General features: G+C 37.9%; 1 protein-coding gene across 1 annotated transcript; it reads left to right on the top strand.

Moving 5' to 3' along the window:
- Nucleotides 1-2,405: 2,405 nt before the first annotated feature.
- Nucleotides 2,406-17,293, top strand: CCP110 (centriolar coiled-coil protein 110; the record flags this gene model as incomplete). Its single annotated transcript, XM_081819930.1, has 12 exons — nucleotides 2,406-4,053; nucleotides 6,184-6,314; nucleotides 6,991-7,165; nucleotides 7,925-8,064; nucleotides 8,298-8,414; nucleotides 8,772-8,873; nucleotides 9,060-9,176; nucleotides 10,910-10,983; nucleotides 11,522-11,584; nucleotides 12,471-12,530; nucleotides 13,027-13,112; nucleotides 15,357-17,293. Coding segments are annotated over 12 exons (2,766 nt in total), but the record flags the coding sequence as incomplete, so codon positions are not given.
- Nucleotides 17,294-18,069: the final 776 nt, after the last annotated feature.

Here is an 18,069-nt window from a genome sequence, read left to right as displayed (position 1 = left end):
AGAGAGAATGAGAGAGACAGAGAGCACATGAGAGGGGGGAGGGTCAGAGGGAGAAGCAGACTCCCCGCCTTGCAGGGAGCCCGATGTGGGACTTGATCCAGGGACTCCAGGATCATGACCTGAGCCGAAGGCAGTCGCTTAACCAACTGAGCCACCCAGGCGCCCCAGGTTTTTTTTATTTACTAGATGTTTCCTGTTATTGAAACAAAAATGGCATATCATTGTTGGTCCAGTGAGGGATTATATCAAATATACTACTAATGAGATTGTTGAGTCTTAAAACTTCCAACATTTAATAGAGCATGTACAGTGTTAAACTAGAGGGTAATGAATTAATTATGCAGATAGAGAAATTTTATATCGTACAAATAGATGTCTCCAGTCTCTTTTACCTGTAAAACCTATCATTCTATGATACATTTTTGTTGTTGTTGTTATTTAAATTCTCTAACCAGGGGCGCCTGGGTGGCTCAGTTGTTAAGCATCTGCCTTCGGCTCAGGTCATGATCCCTGGGTCCTGGGATCGAGCCCCGCATCAGGCTCCCTGTTCGGCGGGAGCCTGCTTCTCCCTCTCTCGCTCCCCCTGCTTGTGTTCCCTCTCTCGCTGTGTCTCTCTCTGTCAAATAAATAAAATCGTAAAAAAAAATAAAATAAAAAATAAATTCTCTAACCAAAGGCTCATTTTAGTAGTGTACAAAAAAACATAGCTGTAGCTGCTGTATATATAAGTGTGAAATGCGAGATATTTTAAGGAGACAATTTATTTTACTTAAGGCTATGAACATGTTCATGGATTTGGTGAATATGTTTCCCTTTTGTTTTATTTTGTCTTGAGGTTGTGACTAAGTATACTTTGTTGTGGTGTTTATTACATAGTACCTGGAAACCATTATATGTCTTGGGATTTGTAAGGTAAAACAGGAGTGCCATATGGTCTAGGAAAAAAAACACATACATAACAACCTAAAAATCTTTTAATATTCAGGATTCTGGCGTCTGTATTGATATGATAATATGATAATTTCTGTCAGTGTAATATATGCTTGTATAATCTTTAAAAACCATCCTACATCACTTTTTATTCTTTTGCAAAGTCAAATTATTTAGATAGAAAAATGCAATTTTATTTTTTCTGTTGGCTCTTGTGTGTTATTTGTTCTCATCTTATTTTATAAATTTTTTACTTATTTTGCTTGTTCTAAACGGGTTGCTATTTAAAATGACTGTCACTTAATCAAATTGAAATTTGCTTTGATGAATTAGATTTTAAGTTGAAAGTTTTCTTCTTTTTTTTTTTAAAGATTTTATTTATTTGACAGAGAGACAATGAGAGAGGGAACACAAGCAGGGGAAATGGGAGAGGGAGAAGCAGGCCTCCCGCTGAGCAGGAGCCCAATGCAGGGCTCCATGCAGGGCTTGATCCCAGGACCCCGGGATCATGACCCGAGCCGAAGGCAGACACTTAACGACTGAGCCACCCAGGCGCCCCAGAAAGTTTTTTTATTTCTGAGTAACTTAAGCTACATGGCTGAACTATCATTTAATACAAATTTGCCTCATCATATAGAAGGATTTTAATTGAAATCTGGTGTAAGCTTATGGGAGGCAGGAGTCTTGTTTCTAAATTATTTTTGCTTAATATCCTAGGCAAGTTAGCCTTCGTTAAAGAAGGAGTCATTCATGTAAGAAATTTAATTACTTGCTATTTATCTCATACATTGGTATCCTTAGCTTTCGTAGGAGAACCAGTTGGTGACTTTTTTTTTTTTTTTAAAGATTTTATTTATTTATTTGAGACAGAATGAGAGAGAGAGCCCATGAAAGGGGGGAGGGTCAGAGGGAGAAGCAGGCTCCCTGCCGAGCAGGGAGCCGGATGTGGGACTCTATCCAGGGACTCCAGGATCATGACCTGAGCCCAAGGCAGTAGCTTAACCAACTGAGCCACCCAGGCGCCCCCAGTTGGTGACTTTAATAATATATATAATATAGAAGAGAGTTAAATCCATCTATTCCAAAAAAAAAAAAAAAATCCATCTATTCCAAGATTAAATTGTGCATGGATATGTGAATATATGTGTGTGTGTATACCCGTTCACATATGTACATATTTGTATCAGATTAGATAATTTCCTTTTTTTCTTATACTCTTTTAATAAATAGGCCAGGATGACCAATAGATGTTTTAATTTTTTTAAATTATTTTATTTTATTTAAAAATTTTTTAATCAGTAGATATGTTTAATAGTAATTTGAGCTCCATGTGATACAGGATACACCAGAAAAAGGTTATCTTAGTTTTTGTTTGTGTTTTCAAATATTAGAATATTTGAATTTTCTATTTCAATTTTAGAAAATAATGAAATCAAAGGCTTTTCTTTGCAGTGAGGAAATATTAATTTTTAAATTTTCTTTTCCAGGTTAGAAAAGCACCTAATGCCAGTGATTTTGATCCATGGGAGACTGAAACAGTTTACTGTGATTCAGAAGTCAGAAACTTGAATGTCCCTGCTACATTTCCAAATATCTTGCCAAGCCCTACTGAACACTCTACTTTAGGAAAGTTTGAAAAGATAACTGGAATTTTGCCATTGAATCATGAGGACCAATTTAAATCTAATGGGATAGATTTAGCTAATTCTCTGAAGCACTGTGATAGTTCAGATATTGTTACCCCTGTGGAAAATGAAGCTTCTGCAAAGACCCCCTCAGCAACCCCTCAGGAGAGTCTTCTCTCCGATGGTCACTTCCCAACCAGTGAAGAACAGGACCCGACACTTTTGGAGGAAGTTACTCCGGATCCCTACATAATGAGTCTTCAGAACCTGATGAAAAAGTCAAAGGAATATATAGAAAGAGAACAATATAGATGCAGCCTGAGAAGTAGTGCAAAGAGGCGTGTTCATGAGAGTCATTCAGATAAAGAAAACGAGGCTGTTAAAGTGACTGACTATGGAAAGGAGAAGGTGCAGTTGACTAGCAGACACTGTGCTTCAGTGATTCCTGACAAACCAAGCCTTAATAAATCAAATGTTCTTCTCCAAGGTGCTTCCACTCAAGCAAGCAGCATGAATGCGTCTGTTTTAGGTAGCTTTTCTAAAGTGGACATACCTGTACGAACTGGCCATCGCACTGTAGTAGACCCTGATTCTGATTTTAAAGTCATTTCCACTTTTGTTCCCGAAAGTAACGTTATCAAAAGTCTTACTGGTTCATATGCCAAATTACCTAGTCCAGAGCCAAGCCTGAGTCCTAAAATGCATCGAAGGCATTCTAGGCCATCATCAGCATGTCATATACTTATAAATAACCCAATAAATGCCTGTGAGTTAAGTCCTAAAGGAAAAGAGCAGGCGGTAGACTTAGTTGTTCAAGATACTGATGAAAAAACAAATGTACCTGAAACTGTGCCAAAGTTACCAGTTGATTTAGCAGGAGTTTGTCCAAGCAAGGTTTATGTCAGCAAAAATACATGTGAAGCCATACAGGAAGCGGTTTTAGGTAAATCAAATCAGGTATGCCAGTCTTCAGGAAATCAGTTAGAAAACAAGGTCATTCATGGACTTGCTGTCATGGAAGGTCAGTTAACATCTGATGGGAGAGGACCACCCAAAATGGACGGTATGTGTACTGCAATGCCAAGATCGCATGAGCCATATGCCACCAGTCAGTGTGTAGTGAGTCAGAACTTCGGAACTGTGAGCGCACTCAAGTCAGCCAACGTGTTAGAGAAAAATGCCTGCAATTTACAAATGGAACTGAATAAGTCTTACGATGTAAAAAACCCATCTCCTTTACTGATGCAAAACCAGAATACCAGACAGCAGATGGACACCCCTACAGTGTCCTGTGGAAATGAACCATTTTTGGATAACAGTTTTGAGAAAGTTAAACGGAGACTTGATTTAGATATTGATAGTTTGCAGAAAGAAAACTGCCCTTTTGTCTTAGCAACTGGAATAGCTGAACAGGAAAGGCAGCATTTGCCAGAAAAAAGATACCCCAAGGGATCTGTCTACATCAACAAGAATAACATGTTAGACAGTAGTTCCAAAGGTAAGGAAACTGAAGTGTTTGATGCCTGCCAAGCAGATGGCAGCTTTATTGAATACTTTTAATTGACATTTTGAAAAACAATAATTGTCTTCATCTGTTCACCAGGGTTTTTCATTTCATTTCTCTTATCGGATAACCTAAAATTAGCTATAGTTTATTGCCATTTGATAGGCTTTCTTAAAGCCTTCTCATTTAAAATATGAATCTTTCACAATTCACTTTGTGTCACAGAGAATATTGTTAATGACTGGAAGAAAAAGTTCTTGCAGGAAAAAAAAAGTTCTTGCAGGAAACATCGCTCATAGTTTTAATCTAGTGTATTAATATGTTATCTTCCTTTTGGATGGACAGTGGTTTCTAGTATCTTCATCAGTCTGTTGTTCCATTTGTAATGAAATATTCATGTAGTTGGTCCTTCAGTGAACCCTTTAACATCAAATTATTAGAGAAATAAGGCTCTGTAAGTAGTGTTTTAAGAATGACATCTTTATTGGATAAAAATTATTTCAAATTTCTTTCATATCTAGTGTTCTATTAACAGCAACTTGTTAAAACATGTCTTTCTTCTTCTAACTCCTTACTTTGTTGTCGGTGTTCATAATTCTTCATTACTAATATGGAAGAAATGAGTCAAGTCAATGAAGTTCTTGGACATAAACATTTCAGCTCTAATGTGATCTATATCTTCCTGAAAAAAAACTTCACATTCTGTAAAATTGCACGCTAAAAATAACAGGGTTGATAGGAAAAATAGGGTTGGGACAGACCGTTGAAAATCTGTGTAACTTAATAAGAATTGTAATAGAAACATCAGTGGCTCTCTGGGGAGCTGGTATGGATAATCTGGATGGACAGGGCAGCGTTGCTGGAGGCCGTCTCTGTAAATACCAGAGGTCCACAAAGCTAACCAGGGGGCAGTCCTGGCAGAGCTTTAATAGGAGCACGGCCAGCGCGAGTGAGGTGACGCCAGTCACGGAGGCAGCCAGCTTGCTCTCAGAGGAGCTCCTGGACAGCACTCATTTATGAAATTCTTAAGATAGAGCTGAATGGACTCTTGCTGTTGGTTGAGTGGTTGAGCTGAGGAGCTTTGTCCTTTTTTGCTGAAAGTTGTAAGTCTACTCCTGCTCCTCCAGCTCCCCTTTACCTATGAAAAATTGCAGATGAACAAATGCAAATTGTTGTAGCTGAATAAAATGTATTTAGCAACAAACGGGAATACCGTAGCAGATAGGTAATATAATATGCTTATCTTCAGTGAAAATCATTGACTGTATATTTGGAAAGAATGATTCTTTGAATTCAGCCAAATTGTGATGGGTTCATGAATAGGTACTACATCTGTGTAATACTTGGTATTTCAACATCTCAGAGTATCTTACTACTTTCTGTTCAGTAAGTTGCATAGTCATAATGATTGAATAAATTTTTTAGTTAGTAATTTAAATATCTGAAATTTTAATATCCAATGTTTTTTGGAACCTGAAGCTGAGAAGCTTTACACTATCAAAGGAACATTTATTTAAAAAAATCAAAACTAAATAAAACTAGAAGCTACAATACCAGAGATCCTGGAGAAGGACCAGAGTCAGAATAGAGGTGAGATGTAGACAAGAATCACATCTTGAAGTTAATTTGAGTAAGGAGAATCTTTTTTTTTTTTTAAGATTTTATTTATGTGACAGAGAAAGAGAGCACAATTGGGGGGTGCGGCAGGCAAAAGGAGAGGGAGAAGCAGGCTCCCCCTGCAGAGCAGGGAGCCCGATGTGGGGCTCGATCCCAGGACCCTGGGATCCTGACCCGAGCCGAAGGCAGTCACCTGACCACCTGAGCCACCCAGGTGCTCCGAGTAAGGAGAATCTTGACTGAATAGATAGTGTTGGCTCCATCAGTTCAGATCCTGGTGGGATCCGTTGAGTGAGTGGGGATGGTGGTGACAAGCAGGCCTTCATTTGGTAGCTTGAAATGAAGGGCATGGCGGAGGAGAATGTGGCTCAGAGTGGGGACCTGGCTCTACCTTGATTGTGTTATGTCGGATCCAGGAATGTTCTTTGGTCAGAAGCATCATTTAAATTGACTGTGTATCAGATATTAGTAAATTTTCTAAATTTGAGGGGACGTGTTTCTTTTCAGAAGGCGAGGAGATATTAAAAAGCAAGATGTTAGCTTTTGAAGAAATGCGGAAGAGGCTGGAAGAACAGCATGCCCAGCAGTTATCACTACTCATAGCTGAGCAGGAAAGGGAACAGGAAAGATTGCAGAAGGTGAGGAATTAAAATGTAGGGATATGGGGCTGGTAAGTGGAATTTCGCCGGGGATACTATAAATTTTGGTCACATATAGGATACTTGTAATTTCTTCCCCTGTATATCTTAATCTTAGGGGGTGATTGATTTTGATACATGGATATTGCAAAAATGTGAGGTTTAATATTTAGCTCCTTATCTAAAAATAAATGCAAAATTTATCAAAAGGATACTTTATTGAATCCTTGACTCAAAGCGTGTAATATTTTTCAAAGTTTTTTTTTTTTAAGATTTTATTTATTTTTGAGAGTGAGAGTGTACAAGCAGGGGAAGAAGCAGGCAGAGGGAGAGGGAGAAGCAGGTTTCCCGCTGAGCAGGGAGCCTGATGTGGGGCTTGATCCCAGGACTCTGGGATCATGACCCGAGCCAAAGGCAGATGCTCAACCATCTGAGCCACCCAGGCGCCCCATATTTTTCAAAGATTTTTATATATTGATGCTGAACTACGCATTCTGCAGGAGTGTATTGTAAGAGCAAGGATACTTGTTTTAAGATTTTGTTGGAGGTAGGAAGACTTGAAATTAACCATTTGCTGATAATTACCCATTACTTTTAGCTAAGCCTAAAATGATGGTATTTGGGGATATAATTTAACAGAAGATGTAGCACGTTATATAATACATTTAATCTGCAGGAAATAGAAGAACAGGAGAAAATGTTAAAAGAGAAGAAGGTGATTGCAGCTGAAGCATCTGAATCAGGCATTAACAACGCAGTGGACTTAGAATGGAGAAAAATAAGTGAGTCTGGTTTGCTGGAAACAATGCTGTCTCAGGTGGACTCGCTCCATCCTTCAAACTCTAGTTCTGGTAAATATTTTTTTTTTTTTTAAAGATTTTATTTATTTATTTGAGAGAGAGAATGAGATAGAGAGAGAGAGCATGAGAGGGGGGAGGGTCAGAGGGAGAAGCAGACTCCCTGCCGAGCAGGGAGCCCGATGCGGGACTCGATCCTGGGACTCCAGGATCATGACCTGAGCCGAAGGCAGTCACTTAACCAACTGAGCCACCCAGGCGCCCCTGGTAAATATTTTAAAAATTCTCTTCTGTTTGAAAAAATTATCCTATAGTAAGATATTTTACTTGGCACACTTTAAAACTGTAGCTCCATCCTTCAAGTAATCCCATTTGCCAGCTGCCCAGTAACTAGTGAAAAATGAAATGATAGCAGATCAAAGCCTGGTGAGCAGGTGTTCATGAGAAAAGCCACCTCAGCAAGGAAAATACCAGGAAATTTGACTCAGAGCCCAGTCTTTGTTTATTCTTGCAGCAGGTGATACGCTTCAACTGAAAACACAGTTTGCTGTCTCCCCAGTGATCTTGAATTACATCTAATTCTTCAGACCCAGCAAGAGCTTATCTGCACATCTTCAATTATCCTGAGACGCTGTTGGTGTTGAAAAGATCCATCTGGTGCAGAAGCTTAAAGTCCATAAATATTTTAAGTCTGCATGTGGACTAGTTTCAGAGCCAGTTGTTATTCTTAGCGAGTCACAAGTGTTTATTTGGCTGTTCTGCATATTCTGATTATGTGCCGTCAAGTATAATACTGTACATATATTTCCCTAGGTTTCACAAACTCTGCCCTGCAGCATAGCTTTGCTTCTGCAAATGAAGCACCCTTCTACCTCTGGGGATCATCAACTAGTGGCTTGACCAGAGTCTCAGTAACAAGGCCTTTTGGAAGGGCCAAACCTAAATGGTCTCAGGTGGGCAAACTTAGTGATATTTGCGTGTCTATCTGTACTTTTTAAAGAGGTACATTATCTTAGGTTGTATAAATGAGGACAGATGTTTGTGCCCTACATCAAATAGCTTAGCTCTTCTCTGTGTAGGAGATGAACCTACACAGAGCATACGTGTGTAGAATTTAGTTCATTGTAATAGATTAAGGAGTATAAGGCTCATTCTTGAATCATTGTGTCTGTCTTATTTCTTCTAGGTTTTCAGTCCGGAAGTACAAACAAAATTTAACAAGATAACTGCAGTGGCAAAAGGATTTCTTACTCGTAGGCTTATGCAGACAGATAAACTGAAACAACTTCGCCAAACTGTAAAAGTAAGGAGCTGCTCCGTTGTTCCTATTTCACTTCTGGCTCAGTTTCTCAGTCCAGCGACGGCTAGTCACTAGCTGCAGATGACACATTAGTTCAGAACTTAGGCAGATCAAACATTTCTTAGTCACTGCAATGTAGGCAATTATATGATTAATCTCATTCAGATGATTTTTTTAAGTATGTAAATAAAATAGTTTGTGGATGTCTCTCTTCAAAGTGAGTGCCGTTTAACTTTGGATAAGTAATAGTTTTATGTTCTTAGTAATTTTGAATTGGCTGAGAAAAAAATCAAAACGAAATTCCAGTGATCATGAATTTTTCTAGAAAAGTGGTTTTTGACGGAGTATTTCTTCTTCCAGGACACTATGGAATTCATAAGGAGTTTTCAGTCAGAAGCACCATTGAAGAGAGGAGTTGTTTCAGCGCAAGATGCTTCTCTTCAGGAAAGAGTGTTAGCTCAGGTAAATGCATGTATCCTGAAGGCCTTTAGGAGATGGAAATTTCTATCTCTCCCTTCATTTAGCCACTGAAAATAGGTTTTAATTAAAACTAACCTTTTTCACTTAAAAGTGCAAGTGCATCTAATATTACTGAACTCTAACCTCATCGTTTTAAATGGGTACAATATTTTCTCCTTTTGAACCTAGTTGCGAGCTGCCCTGTATGGTATTCATGACATATTCTTTGTAATGGATGCAGCGGAAAGAATGTCTATTCTACATCATGATCGAGAAGTTCGCAAAGAGAAAATGCTCAGGCAAATGGTATGTTATATGTTTTTTTAAAGAATGAGTGAAAAAGAAAAAAATATTTCTTCTACACTCATGAAACTTCTGGTACTTCTGATACCAGATGTGTGAGTTTTTCCCCCATGCCGACCACTTCTCCCACACCAGCGGGGTGTCCTACAATTCACTTCAGTTCTGATAGTATCTACCTGGAATTAAGAGTCAGATACTACAAGGTAAGGAGGCAGTTAAGACTCCCCATCCAAAGTCTCAGGTTGTCACTTGTATTTCTGACTCTACCAGCTATAAAACAGGATTCCCACAACCCTGCCTTTCGGTTTGATAATTTTCTAGAATGGTTCACAGTTGTTAGGGGATTTACTGGTTTATTATGTAATAAAGGACATAATTAGGATGTAGATGAACCACCAGATGAAGAGACGCATAGAGTAGAGACTGGAAGGGTCCCAAGGGCAGGAGCTTCTGTCCCCCATGGAGTTGGAATGTGCCATCTTCCTGGCACGTGGATGTGTTCACTAACCTGGAAGCTCTCTGACCCCATACTTTAGGTGTTTTTATGGAGGATTTATCATGTAGGCATGATCAGTGATTAACTCAATCTGTAGCCCCTCTCTTGTCTCTGGGCAAGGGGGTAAGCTTCTACTCCTGCTTGGTCTTTCTGATGAATAGCCTGTACCTGGGAGCCCCCAAAAGTTGTCTCATTAGAACAAAAGATGCTCCTATCACCCAGAAAATTCCAAGGGATTTACGAGCTCTGTGTCAGGAACTGAGGTCAAAGACCAAATATTAGAACAAAAGATGCTGCTGCCATCACAATCTCACCTTACAAGGGTTTTAGGAGCTCTGTTAGGAACTGGGGTCAAAGATAAAATATTAGCAGGAACCAGGGACAGAGACCAGTTTATTTATTTCTTCTTATTTCACAATGAGGTTCTTCTGGGTTTGGGGTAATTGATACCAAATCTCAGTCTCTGTTTTGACTTCAGCACCCTCCCTACAATTCTTTTTTTTTTTTTTTTTAAAGATTTTATTTATTTATTTATTTGAGAGAGAGAATGACAGAGAGAGAGAGAGAGAGAGCACATGAGATGGGGGAGGGTCAGAGGGAGAAGCAGACTCCCTGCCGAGCAGGGAGCCCGATGCGGGACTCGATCCCGGGACTCCAGGATCATGACCTGAGCCGAAGGCAGTCGCCCAACCAACTGAGCCACCCAGGCGCCCCCCTCCCTACAATTCTTAAGCACAGACAGTTCCCAGGATAACCAGCAACACTTAACTCTGAAGACAGATTTAAAAGAATTGGGTATTGTTTTATGATTGGATTTTGGAGTCGAAGTTTTGAATGTTGTTTGGATGACTTATGAAAAACTATCATTGAAAAAACAAAAACAAACAAACAAAAAAACTATCATGGCTCCTGATTGAATTTCCTTGAAACTACCATGTGGATTTTGCTTTTTTTTTTGAAACCAGAGTTATTTGAAATATGTCAGAGTGTTGGAGGTGTGTGGTTTGAATCGGTCATTTTAATGTGGTTGACAAAAGAAAAGGAAGCTAAATTTATATTATTTCATTGGGAAAAATAATTGTAATTATTTAAGAAGTTGGACTGCTTTAGTTCTAAAGACAGACTAAGTTAAAGTTCCAAATATTAGCAAGACAAGCTTTTCCATGCAGTTTGAAATCATCCTATATTATTTTAGTGGTATTACTGGTACCACTAAAGCTTTTTGGTTTGTATTTTCAAGGACAAAATGAAAAGTCCACGAGTGGCCCTGTCGGCTGCAACACAGAAGTCTCTCGATAGGAAGAAGTACATGAAGTAAGTTTTCTGTTTCATGTCACATTAATTCATTTATTAGCAAAGCAATTAATTTTAGTCATCTGTTGGTCTATTTGTGTATTCAAATTAGAAAAAAGTTCACTTTTCTACAGCTGAGTTGATAGAAATCCCTTTTTTTAATATAAAGTTTTATTATTCAGGTGGTAAAATCTGATTTCATCCTTAGGTAAATGTATCAACTACTAAGTGACACTAAGTGTTCAACTTGTGTCATCGATAGCCACTCAGCCTTAAAAATAGTTAATTTTTATATTCAGTGTTAATTTTACATCTTTTGAATGTATTCTTTTTCTAATGTGTGAAAGACTTCATGGGAGGGAAACCTAATGCCAAGAACATCCTAGTAGCTATTTTAGTAAGCTGCTGCTTTCTGGAAAGTAATCTCTAGTGCACTGAGTCCAGTTGAGTAGTACAGCAACGTGTAAATGATTTGTTTCTGTCGTCCTGCATCACATCCATAAGTGTTTTCTCTCCCTTTCTAAATACAGTGTTTGTCTTTATTTTTATGTTGTGTTAGAGCTGCTGAAATGGGAATGCCAAATAAGAAATTTCTGGTTAAACAAAATCCTTCTGAAACAAGGTGAGAAAAATCACTTCATCTCTGTGAGAAGCTATTTATTTTAAAAAAATTTATAAATCCCAAGCTTACTTTCTGTTGATTTAGTTCTAACTTGAGATCAGTAGAATACTCCCTGCTGACTAGAGGATTGAAGAGGGGCTGAGATCCATATTAACTCTGGGTCATGTACCTGGTTACATGGTCAGACCAGATGTTTCTGGAGCTTTCTTTAGGATATGCCATCTCAGGTAGAAATTTCAGCCCCTTATGTGCCAAGTTCAGCTCATTGAAGTCCAGGACTTACTTAGGATACTTACTTAAAAACCTTAGGGGCACCTGGGGGGCTCAGTCAGTTCAGCATGTGCCTTTGGCTCAGGTCATGATCCCAGGGTTTTGGGATTGAGCCCCACATCAGGCTCCCTGCTCAGTGGGAAGCTTGCTTCTGTCCTCCCCCTCCCCGCTGTACGCTCTCTCTCTCTCTCTCTCAAATAAATAAATAAATAAATAAAATCTTTAAAAAAAATAAATACAAACCTTAGAAAGCTAGCTTAATATTTCTGACCTGTTTTCTACTTTTACAAGAGCGATGTTACTTGATGTTTGAAAGGAAAAGTTGGTTTTTGTAAAGTATATAAATAAATTACCTAAAAACACAAGAGTTAAACAGTTATGTTGGACATCCTGATAAAAACCTAAGATTTGGGCTCTCGGTGAGCAAAATATAAGTACCATATTAATATGCTTCAATCAGTTTGATTTGCTATGTGGTATTATTATATTGGCCTATCCGCATAGATGACTTCCATCTCATTGTTAATCATCTTTCATCTGTTAAAAGAAAATGGGAGGGGGAACTGAATTTATGTCATTCTCTTTTGAATTAATTTTTTACTTACTTTGTCGACAGAATCCTTCAGCCAAACCAAGGACAGAATGCACCCATTCACAGGCTACTTAGTAGACAAGGGTAAGAATGTCCCTGCTGGGTATTTAAAAACATCCAAATCAAGATTAGCTTTGAGTGGGAAACATAATTTAGTGCTCTTTACATAAAGGATAACTATTTTACAAATGTGACTTATTCATAGCATTACGAAGATCTTTTAACGCTTTGTGTTCAAAGATAACCCTTTGGTGTACTGTTGTGTATTATATCTTAATTATCATCTTATGATGGCATGTTTTTACTTTTCATTTCATACCATTTTGCTCATTAAGTATTGTAAGCATCCATACAGTAAGTTCAGCATCACCAAAGTGCTTCCCCAACAAAGTGTAAGCCTTGGTTCTAGTCCCCTGCTGAAGCAGAGTGTAGTTTCCTTTCTGTGTGCATGCGTGAGACTTAAGTCCTTTTCAAGCTTATTTGTACTTGGAACCATTGATGCACTATGGTTGCTTTCTTTGAATGTTGAACATTTAGACCTTAATGCAAGTGACTTATTAATTTTTTTATATTCAATTAGAACCCCTAAGACATCAGTGAAGGGGGTTGTGCAAAATAGACAGAAGTCTTCACAGAGCAGAGTGCCTAACACAGCGCCTGTTTCAGGTGTGTAGCAAATGAGTTCCTGAAGCCCGTTCAATAGAAGGACATGCACGGGCTGCCCCGTGATGCAGGCCACGCTATCTTGTCTTTCCTTGCCACCGTAATTTGGGCATATTCACAGCCATTCCTGTGGGTGATCATTTGTGTTAGTATTTTGTGGCAGTCAGGAGATCATAGTAAACCTATGGGTCCGATCTTGATTTCTATAATGAAACACTATACTTTTTTTTAATCTGAAAAATTTGTAGAATTATACATGCTTAATTCAGAAAACCTTTTTATACATGAGTAAAGTATAATAATCTGATGCCTAAATCTGTGCGTGTTTGTTCGGCTTTGGGGAAGTGTATCACCGGGAATATTTGTATCTGCACGTAAAGCGATGAAAAATTTTTCCCTCTGGCCACAAGATCACATGTGAATATGCCAGGTGGGAGGGGGTAAGTTTTGTTTTTGTTATTTTATGGATTTTAAATTGTTTATGGTGGCAAGAAGACAAATTCAGTATTAAGCGAATGCAAAGCTGTTAAGCTAATGTTTTAATATTTTGTAGGTACCTTTGTTAAGACACTTTGATAAGCTCACCAAAAATGATGTGATCCATTAAAAATACTTTCAAAATGCTTTGCTTTAACTACACTGCTTTCTAAACATTTAAAAGAAACCTAAATTAATCGCTAGGCAATGAAGATTAAATCTCTAATCAATTCTAATCTTCCCATTAATATGCAATTAGGCATATATTAGCGTTTTTATTACTAAGTGATTTCCTCCAAATTAGGAGGGACTGAACAACATAAGAAATTTTTTTGTGTCATTGCTATTTGTTCACTAAGTTTGAAGAGGGGATGAGATATACTGATCATAACTTTGAAATGATTGCTGACTTTTTGCATGTATATAGTGAATTTAATTCATGGTGTTGCATATGTAGAGTATAATATAAAAGGTCATCTTTTGAAAGTTCCTGTGAGTGACAGTCAGTGGAGTTGTTTTAAAGGAGATTACATAGTTGAAGATGCTGCTTATTCCAGAGGTGGTCAGAATGAGCTGGTTTGAAAGGTTACTGGAAGAACTCAGACCAAACACCAGATCTGTTGCTTGTGAGGTTATATGGAATTTTAAGACCTTTTCAATTTTTTACCATATTAGAGTTATACATTATGATAAATCCTGGCCAGTTGGTGATTCATTGAGGAATTAGTATTGTTTTGTGTGATATTCTCCACTTGCCACGGTGACGACTATCCCATGTTCTTGTCTCATGCATTTCATCTCCACTGTTTGTCCCTCGTGAATCTGTAAGAAAAAGAGCAAGTAATACTCAACAGTATTAAGGATGAATAGGTCATTGCAGTTAGTAATGTACTGAAGTTCAGTATCTGGAACTAGTGTGGTTTAATTGCATTGCAACGTAAATACAAATGAACTTAATGTGTATAATTATTATATATCTAAACAAGTACAAAATTTCCTATTTTTTCTAAAGATTTACTTGTACATGAATGCCTTAGACAATTGAAAAAGACTAAAGATTTTATCATTTTACATAAATTAAAAATTTGGGATATGACTGATTAAAATTCTTACTATGAATCTCAACATAGAGATCCATAGTGGCAGTTGAAAAGATTATTCTTTCCTGCTTAGATTTTTAATGGCCTGGATTATGTTTCATACAAACTTATGCTTTATTCTGATCTGCATGGAGAATGAACCCTTTGTTAAGCAATTTATAGAAAGCTCATTTTTGTTGTGATGATAAGACTTTCATACTCCTAGACCAAAGTAGGATGCTAAGGGGTTACAGTTTGCTGCAAAGCACTTAAAGTTATTTATAGTTCTTACAAACTAAGTTGCAATCTCTGATCTCATGTTTTAAAACATTTGCTCATTTGTTGTCTTGTGCTTGACTCAGGAGTTTATAGTGACATTCAAAAGCCACTAATTAAAGCAAAGTAGAAGCAGTCATGCAAAATGGTTGTTAAGTAAAACAACAAATCAGGTGTAACTGGGTTCTCAGAGCTTCTGGCTGCTGCTTAGGCACGTGACTTACTCTCCCATGTCTCGGTTTTATTATCCTTAAAATAGTAGTAACAGTTTCTACCTCGGGATTATTTTATGTAAGGATTAAGTATGATCATGTATATCGCTTAGCTTGGTGCCTGGTATATAGTGAACACTCATTAATTGGAATTATAGAAAAATTGACATTGAGAAATAATATTAGTTTTCCTCTGTTTTTAGGAGTATATGCAGGAAAAATCCAAAGAAAGCGGCCAAATGTTGCGACAATTTAAGAAGACAACATTCGTTAGGATAAACAAGGGGCGGGATGGGGGGCTTCATGCTTACTGTTTTCCCTGCCCAGGACTCTTTAGTTAACCCTGGACTGTTTACACAGGCAAAGTGACATCAAAGGGCTGAGCAATATCTGCAGACTCGATCCAGTCTGGCTAATTCCTTCCCTACACCCTCATTATCCTCTTAACATTAGGTCTGGGTGAAGACACAGTAGTATTTAGTAATCGACCATCTCTTTGCTTAACCTGTACAAACTTAAGTTTGTTTTCTGTACCCAGATGTCTGCTGAGAACGTTTTTTGTAAATTTCAAGGACATTTGGGTTTATTTCTGTAAAATGTTGAAAAGGTGTGATAAATTACAAGTAAGTTTGGAAATACAAATTTCATTCATCTCTGCATACTGATTGCTAAATTTGATAAATTAGATTCTATTCTATTTGAGGGGAAATTACTGCAGGAGAATGTCTTTCTCTGGTTTTGTAAAATTTAAACACTGATTAATCTCTCAGTCTTCATATTCTTGGACTTACGGGATAATCTCGTAGGAGAAAACACTTGCCTGCTGATTGTAGTCCATCCAGAATTTACCACAGAAGTAGCTGGGAGCCACCATTATGGTCAACAGTATACATTCCTCTTAACCGCTAGTTTTCTTGTGCAGAAATGTTAGGTTTAATGTAGGTTACCCCAGTACTCTTGGACACACTTCTCCTAAATCATAAAATCTTTCTGTGGAGGGTAACAAATTAGGGAGATAGCACAATCTTCTTGAATGTAGTGGTACCTAGGAGTGAATCAGTGCATCCATTTCTGTAAAATAGAGTCACACTGCATGCACTTCTGTTTTCTTGGTGGTCTGCGTGTTTTGTTCCTTCATAGTCTGTTTTTTCTAGCTTGCCTGATTTAGGAGACACTAAAGGGCTATACGGTAACAATAAGTTCAGACCTTCCAGTGGGATAGTAATATTGTCGAGTTGAAATTCTGCATTACTTAAGAGGCACTGATGTTTAAGGTTTTCATCACTAATGTATTCATTTAAAATATAAACCAAAAAATGTTACCAAGGGAACATTTTATGAAAGAGAATGTCACTGTTAATTTATCATGCCATTTCCAAAAAGGGCTTTGTGCTTCTCACATACAATTGGGACTGTGTACATTTACTCTTTCTAACTTGAATTTTAAATGATACTGGTATTTTGAAAATGCAGACTATATATTCTTAATATCCTTTTAAGAAGGTGGAGATAAAGATTGTTTTCTCCAACTTTCTGTCCTATTTAAAAATTTAGCTGCTACATCCAGCCGTAGACAGACAATAATAATCTACTCTGGGTGTAAACTTGATTTTCTTGAGATATGTATCATTTATCATTCATTGAGTGAGCCAGGAAATCAGAAGACGGTAAAAAATGTCTGAGTTACCAATTTTTTATTTGTAGGCAAAGTATATCAAAATATCTTAATACGATAAATTGTGCTTTATAATTCTGAAAACTCAGGATACAGCTTACTCATATCATTGTGGGTCTTTCCAGAAAGACAGATGCTACAAGTTTTGTGCGCACTAATGCAAATTAGCTAAAACAAATAGTATGTTTTGGAGGAAGTTAAAAGTAGCTTTAGATTAAGGTTGAGTAACGGGAGTGTTTTTTTTTTAAAGATAAAAGCGTGTTTTATACATATTTTAATGTTCACAGCCTTTTCTCATAAAAGTGCCATTGTTTTGTGCTTTTAATGGATTTATTTATATACATTATTTTTGTTATTTTTGAGTGGAATGTCCATTAACGTAAATTGTATTTATTTTTATACTTTAATTTTCACTAGTTTTGCTTCTAGGCAAAAGGCAAAATAAACTTTCCATCTTAAAAGAAATGTAGTTTGATCGTTATTTATCAAGGAAAGGACCATTAAGGGATAAATACTGAAAAATCTCTGGCCAAAACGTTAATACTATATTGATCTTTTTTATAATTAAAAGTCCCATGAAAGGTATGTCCCACTATTTAATGTGTAACCTATACCAGGGCTTCGTCCAGCATTTGATTTTGAACGAATCGGACTTTCCAGGAAGGGAAAGTTCACTGGAGCTGGAACTCCCTTAGCTCAGTCGGAGCTAGCCGCCTGCTCCGGGCCAAGGGGAGGGAATGCTGAGGTTGAAGCTCACATCAAAGCTGCTGATGATAATTAGCACCGCTTCAAGATCCAGGTCTTGTTACTGCCTCACGTTCACCTCTTTTAGAGGAGAGCCTGCACTGTATAATCTGAAAGCCGCTCACCTTTTCCTGGGGCCGCCCTTCAGCTGTGGTTCATTTCATCTGCTGGGAATGGTGGACATGATATGACTGGAGCTGAAAACAAGCCCGCCCCCAGCCCCCAGCGAAAAGTTAAATGAAAAGTTAACGGTTATACAAAAATAAGCAAACGGAGGTGGAATGCTTTATCACTGAGGGACTATAGCCAGCACACGTATGGGTTATAAAAATAATTTAAGGGGCGCCTGGGTGGCTCAGTCGTTGACCGTCTGCCTTCGGCTCGGGTCATGATCCGGGGTCCTGGGATCGAGCCCCGCATCGGGCTCCCTGCTCCCACGGGAGCCTTCTCCCTCTGCCTACTTGTGCTGTCAAATAAAATCTTTACAAAAATAATTT

The sequence above is a fragment of the Leptonychotes weddellii genome, chromosome 5 (assembly GCF_054177405.1).
Source record: "Leptonychotes weddellii isolate Sample4059 chromosome 5, ASM5417740v2, whole genome shotgun sequence".
NCBI lineage: Eukaryota > Metazoa > Chordata > Mammalia > Carnivora > Phocidae > Leptonychotes > Leptonychotes weddellii.
This window is presented reverse-complemented; position numbering and strand designations above follow the sequence as displayed.